This window comes from Balaenoptera musculus, chromosome 20, assembly GCF_009873245.2.
Source record: "Balaenoptera musculus isolate JJ_BM4_2016_0621 chromosome 20, mBalMus1.pri.v3, whole genome shotgun sequence".
NCBI lineage: Eukaryota > Metazoa > Chordata > Mammalia > Artiodactyla > Balaenopteridae > Balaenoptera > Balaenoptera musculus.
This window is the reverse complement of record NC_045804.1, coordinates 30,981,750-30,989,443: the sequence shown is the minus strand read 5'-3', so window position 1 is coordinate 30,989,443 and position 7,694 is coordinate 30,981,750. Positions and strand designations below refer to the sequence as shown.

General features: G+C 40.4%; 1 protein-coding gene across 2 annotated transcripts in view; it reads right to left on the bottom strand.

Annotated features, from left to right (window-relative positions):
- Positions 1 to 5,972: 5,972 nt before the first annotated feature.
- STXBP4 (syntaxin binding protein 4) overlaps positions 5,973 to 7,694 on the bottom strand; it is a 190,298-nt gene continuing 188,576 nt past the window's right edge. For both annotated transcript variants that reach the window (XM_036835713.1, XM_036835714.1), the window contains one exon: positions 5,973 to 6,398. In XM_036835713.1, the coding sequence (XP_036691608.1) occupies positions 6,284 to 6,398 (115 nt within the window). In that variant the 3' untranslated portion in view covers positions 5,973 to 6,283. The remainder of the gene's footprint in view (positions 6,399 to 7,694) is intronic.

Sequence of the window (7,694 nt, the reverse complement as noted above, 5' to 3'; positions counted from 1 at the left end):
GCTAAACTCTGGGAGGCTTACTTAGTGCCAGGGCACTCTGGGTTTAGATGGTCTGTTGTCACTATCCAAGTTGGGTTTCACTGAGAGGCCATGTGGACCGAATGGAAAAAATCCTCATTTAGGTCCAGTGGGTCTTCCTGCTACTCCTGGGATCCTTTTGGGTTCATGGAAATCAATATGATCTTCCAGTTTGGACCACACTGGGCTAGAGGAAGCTCACTGAAGGTGTCCAAGGCTCTATCTGCCTATACACACCAGGCAATCATTTCCATCCTAGGGTACAGTGAGGAATGGGTCTCCTCTGCTCTCAACACTAACTCATATAATTGGGTTTTGCTGATCCCAAGAAGGTGGTCCAGGAAGTGGGGCCCATCCCCTTTCTCTGAGCCCCACCAACATTTTTGTTCTTTTTCCTCTCCCACAGCCAGGGGAATTATTTCCTAGACAGGGAGTAGGAAAGCCTTGCTCTTCCACATCATATGTGCTCTCAGATCTTTGATCTAAATCATGAATCCTTTCCAATTCCCTAAGGAGCCAGACTTTTGAAACTTAAAAGAGCATGTGTTCCTCTGCTTTCTGATGCCACACACCTTTCTTGAGACAGTGAACATTAAATGGATGAAGTTCAGCTATGGAATAAAAAAGGGGAATAAAGAAAATAAGTGTAAAAAGCTTTGGTTAATTTCAGTTGAATGTCCTTTGCATAAAATACAAATCACATAGGGGCTAGGATCACATATGTTTTGCACTGTATCTCTAGGACTTTGCAGTGTTTGGCATCTGGTAGCACTCAGTAAGTGTTTAAAGTGAATAAATGAATACAAGGGCATGAGAGTTAAAGTGGGAACTAAGTCTTAGCTATGGACAGCGCATTATACATTCAATCTGGCAAGTATGCACTGAACACCTACTATGTGACAGGTACTGTGTTAGATCCTCCTCCATGGTGCTAGATCCTTCCTACAATGGTGAATGAGACAGATAAATCCCTGCCATCAAGGAACGTACTCTCATTCTTACTCCCGTTATTAAGGAAGACAAAAAACAAATAGATCATTACAAATTGATAAATAATGTATAAGGAATAAACAGGGTAAAGTGACAGATAATATTTTAGTGATAGGGGAACAGGAATGAAGAAGGGTCATAGCTATTAACCTGACTGCACTTTCCCTCAGACCACCCCTGTACCCTGAGAGTGAAATTCAAACTTAAAAAAAAAAGAACAAAAGTAGTATTAGTTAAATGTTAAAAAGTCATATGAAGAAAGCAAATACAGAACTGCATTTAATATTTACATAACCATCATGTAGGCACAATGATATTACACGTGGATAGCTATAGTTAAAACATCTTGGGATTTTATTTCTAAAGTTAAGTTTCATGGGCGTATTCTATTTAAAGTTCTTTTCATCCTCAAAATTTATATGCAATAAAGAATGTAAGTTGTTTTAATGTTAGCTTAGTTCTTTTTGTTCTGTATATTGTAAAATTCAAGTTTGTTGACTTTTGAAATAGTTGCATTTTACTTAGCAGAGAAAATAAAAATGTCCATTTCCCCCTAGAAAAAGGATAATACTTTCTAATTTTGCAAATACTTTATGAAAGTATCGTTTGACTCTGTATTTTTACAGCTGCTTAGAATTTATTATTGGAGAGGCCCTTCATACAGTATGTTCCTTTTCTTTCATTTCTAGTCAAAGGGTGTTGTTAATATTATTCTGGAATTATTCAAATTTAAGAGAGTGATAAAGGGCCTCTCTTCAGGGGTTCTTATTAACCAAACCCCTAACTTCTCACTCCTTTAAGGAAAAATACAAGGTTTTTGAGAAAAAAGGAAAGAAAGGAAAAAAGGGTTTTAGACTATGAGCTTCTTGATTTGGGAATCAGAACTACTTCAGGACCTTGTATCTTGTCTGGCATCCTGCAGGTGCTCAGGAAATGGTTGCTGAGCTGAACTGGTTTGGGAAGAGTCAGGGGAATACTATCCCCTCACAGAGATGGGGAAACCAAGGCTCAAAGTGCGTTTGTGTTGTGCTTTGCACTTTACCAAGGCCTCTCACCCAAGTTAGCTAATTTAAAAGTCAGTCCTCCACGGGGAGGGGGAAGGGTGAGCTGGGACGAAGTGAGAGAGTGGCATGGACATATATACATTACCAAACGTAAAATAGATAGCTAGTGGGAAGCAGCCGCCTAGCACAGGGAGATCAGCTCGGTGCTTTGTGACCACCTAGAGGGGTGGGATAGGGAGGATGGGAGGGAGATGCAAGAGGGAGGGGATAGGGGGACATATGTATGCATATAGCTGATTCACTTTGTTATACAGCAGAAACTAACACACCATTGTAAAGCAATTTACACCAAAATTAAAATGAACATAACTTTGACGTAGTAATTTACTTTTATGAATGCATCCTCACTATAGACATACTGGCATAAGAGTGCATAGATATATGAGGAAAAGGATTTAATGAATATGAGAATGTTCACTGTGGCATTGTTAGTAACAGAAGACAACTTAAATTAGTCTAAGTGTTCATCAATAGATTGTTGGCTACAGAAATTAGGTGTTATCTGGGTAGTGATATTTTATAGAGACATTTGAGGTATAACATTAATCTATGTATCATCACCATGAAAAAAATGACCATAATATATTAAGTCAAAAGAAAGATACAACAGTATGATTTCCTTTGAGTAAAAATTCTCATGAAAGTATTAGTGATAGCTACCTTGGGAAAGTGAGATAGGCTATCTTTTAACTTTATTCAATTCCATACTACTTGATTTTTTTTAATGGAAATAGGTTATTTTTAAAATTAAAAAATTAAAGAGAAGCTATTCAATTCTGACTACCTGAGAAGCTTTTAACTTCTTAGCCAACAGTAAGTAGACCCCAGGAAATGGTCGGCTTTTGCCCTACTTCACCATAGTGCCTAGTACTGTGCTTGGCTCATTGTTGGTGCTCGGTCAATATTCTGAGATTAAATACGTAAGGAAGGCTAAGCCAGGTCACTCTTTAGTAAAGTGAGATGGAAGCATTTAAGAACATTGAGATTTTTAAACCCTACAATCTGAGTCAGTGGGTCAAGAGAGAAGAGTTTACAATGACCACAACAATAGAGTTGACTTAAAGAAAGATGGGCTATATAAATGTTAACTCACTCTGAAATAATTGGGGGATTCTCCTTGCATTGAATAAGGATTCTTAATGACTCCCCACCATATGTTTCTTTGAGCATCTCTTGCGGCATTTATCTGTGGGTTCAGAGGTCACAGAAGCATAAACAGGAAGAAATCTCAGACAGTGCTCAAATGGTCCAGCCAGTTCAGACCCTGAACCTCCTCAGCAACAGTCTTCCAGTAAGGAGTTCAGACTGACAGCACACTTCCTGGGACATGGTTTCCACTTACTCCTCGGGAATTCTTTCCTGATGTGTTCTGACTACCAGAAAGTTCCTTAGCACACAGAACTTGAATCTGCCTCTTTGTAAAACTGACCCACGGACCCCAGCTCTGCCGCCAGTGTCACACACAATGGCTCTAACTGGCTCTGCAGTGGTTTAAGAGAATGGGCCCTGCAAGACTTGCCTTGAGCCCCAGTTTCCACACGTAGGTGCTGAATCACCCTGAGGCAAAGATCAGCAACGCTCTCTAATCCTAAACTTGTTTACAAAATGAGGATGATCATAGTTTCTACCTCATGGGGTTGTTTTAAGAAGATAATGAAATAATATATGCAAATTATCCGTCATGAATGTATGGCACAAAATGCCCAATAAATAATTTCATTATGATTTTTGTAGGCCTTTTCCATTAGGTGTTCGATTAGGAAGCAGGAAGGAAAGTGGCACCAAATGGTAAAGTTAACCTATGAGGCGTCCGCCAGTGAACTGCTTCCTGAGGATCTTGATGCCAAGTGACTTGAGCATCTTCTGTGTTTTCCTCACTAGAAACAAATTAGTAAAACACTCCCAGGAAGGGGAGAGACACTTCATACCATTAATTTGGCAACGACAAATAGTCTGTACTTTCACAATTATAGATACTAATTTATAAAAGTAACTTGGGGTGTTTGAGAATCTCACTCACCTCTGGGGGACACAAGGAAAGAGCTCCTTCAGGGTCTTCTCTCAAAACTTGTCTCCCTGCAGCTTCCTAATATTCAAAGAGCTGTCAGAGGAAACACAAGTTTCTCCAGCCATTCTGAAACTTTTCTCAGGGCTAATGACTACCTATCAGCCTGGATTTGACTTATGTTATCATTCAAGACGTAAATTATAAATCCTACATATATTCAGGAATGTGTGCATGAGCATAATGTACACATATATTTACAACATAGATCTATATAATATACCATATGAAATGCAGTAGACTAGGAGACTCAGGATCTAGGTCTAAGTTTGACCTCACTGTGTGAACTCTTAGGATCTCAGTTTACTCATCCATATAAATGGTTACAATTGATGATTCTGACACTGTATTCTAAGGAGTTTTAGGTTTGCATAGCAGTGCTGGGGGCTGTTTTAATTGGGCTTCAGGCCTTCATCTTGTTTCAAGCAGGACAGCACAATATTTAAAAAAGAATCTGTTACAAATATTGAGATTCTGTTTAAGAATTCATTTGAAAAATGAGTCTTTTTCACCAAAAGATGTTTGAAAATCACTGAGTCAAGTGATCCTCAAGGCTCCGAGTTCCTTTTTCTTACTTGTATTTCAGAGGTGGGGAGGGAGGGAGAGAGAGAAAGAGAGAAGGGAGTGAGGAGGAGAGGAAGAGGAGGAGGAAGAGGGAAAGGAGGAGGAGTGGTGGTGGTGGTGGGGAGAAAAGGAGGCCAGAGAGACACAGTAGCTTCTCTGTGTTATCACGGATGGTTTGGGAACAGTACTCTGATTAATTAATGATTCTTGCTCACTTTCTTCCTCAGTACAGTACATCACCTAACTATATAATAACACTGCGTAAGGATAAGTCCCTTTTTATTATTCAGTTGGTACTTAGTGCCCAGAGCACTGAAAATGACTTCCTCCTCTCTGCCCACCCCCTGCCCCAACTTCCCAGCCCCAGATTTAAATCATTAAACGGAGAGAAAATCTTTAGCACTCCAAGTCAATGGCTCATTCCTTCCAAAAACTGTCTAGTAGCATCCTTACAATAAGATGAAATAAGATCAGAAGCATAATCGGTCTGGAGGCTGATATCAGCAATAATGAGGTCAGTCTGGAACACACAGCAGAGGAGTTCAAGGATGTCTCTTTTGATACATAGATTCCGGATGCCCCTCTATTCATCAGCTCCCCTCAACACTCCCTCTGGCAAGGACAACCCAGCAGGGCAAATCCCACAAGGGAGTCAGTCCCTTTACTTTAGAAAAATATGAGCTGCTGAAAGAAGCCCATTGAATCAACATCACAAAGCCATGCTCCTGCTTGGTAAGTGTTTGGGGGAAGGGTTTATAGGAGAACTATGAGGTTGGGTGGGGGCCATGTTTGAATGAAGAAGTGCCCCCTGAGTCTTTGTGGCCCCAGGGGTACACAGCTGTGGAGCTCAGCTGCATCAACAGAGACATGGGACCCTGTGTGTCAGGCTGCGACCTGCCTCTGCAGGGACAGCAGGGTGTGGGGCAAAGGGGCCTGGACATGGAATCGGAAGGTGAGGGTGTGAGCCTCAGCTCCAGGACAAGGTGCTTCATTTCTCTGAACTGCTCTTTTCCTAACTGAAAAATACCCAGTGGAGTTGCCTCACAGGCGTGTTGTATGGTTTACATAAAACAGGGTCTGAAAAGCATTTTGTAAATTAGAAAGCATCATAAAGATGTAAGCTATATCCAGTGGCCTGTGGAAAAGCTTGCTTAAATCACTTTCCTAAGGTACGCATATAAAAGGTTAGTGAATTACCAAATAAATGAAGTGTTTCACTATGCTCACATAATTTTTCAATGTCTTAATTATAAAAGCCACTGTGTCTGATATTCTATAAAGAACTAAATATAAAATTACATAATTACATATGAAAAATTATATATATTATAAAATCCAATTACATATGATTTCAAAAACAGGACTAGATTATTCCTAAAGAACTACTATAGTGGCAATTAATTTTGTAAATGTATACAGTTATATCAAAAAGTTTTACAAAAATAGCTTAAATCCAGTCTCCATTTCACAACTTCACTAAGTAGTGTGTGTTTTACTCCTATTTTAGATGTCGCGTCTCAGAGTCCTCCACGTCGACGGAGATGCCAGAAGACCATGAACCGCAGCTTCCCACAGAAAACCATCAATTCTTCTGGTCAGGAAGTTCTCTGGAGCAATCCTCTTCGTTTTCCTCTGAGCAGGACAGGGTCAGTGCGCTCATGACGGGATGCATCCAGGACGTAGTCTGTGTTACGTGACTTGCGAAGAAAAAGGGATACAATTACAATCTGAAAGACTGTCCTTCTACCCACCATGCAAGCAGTGATCCCAGTGACACTGTTTCCACCCTACTGCAGTCTCCTGAATTAGGAAGCAGTTGGAACTGGATCCAATAGTTTTAAAAAGTCTTAGATATGTTTTTACGTTCAACAAAACCCTTTTTTTTCTTTATTCTTTGGTAAAAAACAAAAACAAAAACAAAAGAATGCAGGAGAATGTGTCATCTTTGACTCCTCGCTCTTCTTTATCCATCAGCAAGTCCTGTGATCGTCTTTCTGTAACATCTCTGGAATCTTTTCCTTTCTCCTGTTCCAATGCTATGGCCTGGGTCACTGAAACAGCTTGTCTCTCTGCCTCTGTTCTAGTTTTTTAATTCATCCTCCACTCCAGCCAAGAGATCTTCCTGAACGACAGATCATACACTGCTGCTCACCTGCTAAAAATTCAGTGCCAACTAATGCCTTCTGGATCAAATACATATTCCATAGTATGAAATACCTTGTTTTTTACCTGCCTCGACAATACTTTCTTCTCTGCTACAATCTTCCCCCTTCCCGTCTTGTTTATCCAGCTAACTCAAACTAATTCTAAAGAACCAAATCTCCCTCTAGATTGCTCCAATCTGTGCCCATGGCTTTATCTCTTATAGCATATTACAAATGCCTGTTTATTTTTAGGTCTTTGTACTGCATACAAAGCTCCTTTAGGGCAGGAGCTATGTTTCTTATCTCTGAGTCTATGGTACCTAACATATTCTCAGAACAAGTAACTAGGCGTTCCGGGGAAGAACACAAGCAGAGGTAAGGAAGGACATACAAACATATGGGGCATGTTCAGGAAGTGGTGAAACATCACTACGTGTGCCCCTACCTGATGCACGGTGTTTTTTAGACCTAGTATCCAACTCCCAGCCTTCAGCTGGATGACTCACCTAAATCCACCACTATCTGCCCAGCTCCTGAGTCCTGGACAGACAGCTTCTGGAATAGGATGACTTATTCCTTCTCCTTGGATCCTCGTTCTAGCCCTGGCTTACCCCACTGCCCTATCCATCCTAGATCAGTTTCCCCTGTCCCCATCCTACCCAAACTCAACCTAAGAGAAGCATCATGTCTTAGATCAAGTCCATCTGAGGGCTGGCACTTATGAGGATCAAATAAGATTGTGGATCTCAAAGTATCTCCTACTTCCTAAAATATTACAGAATAACATTTCCGAAGTGTGTTATAAGGGTTTTTAATACATATTATGTGAAGAAGAGAATTCTATGGTTA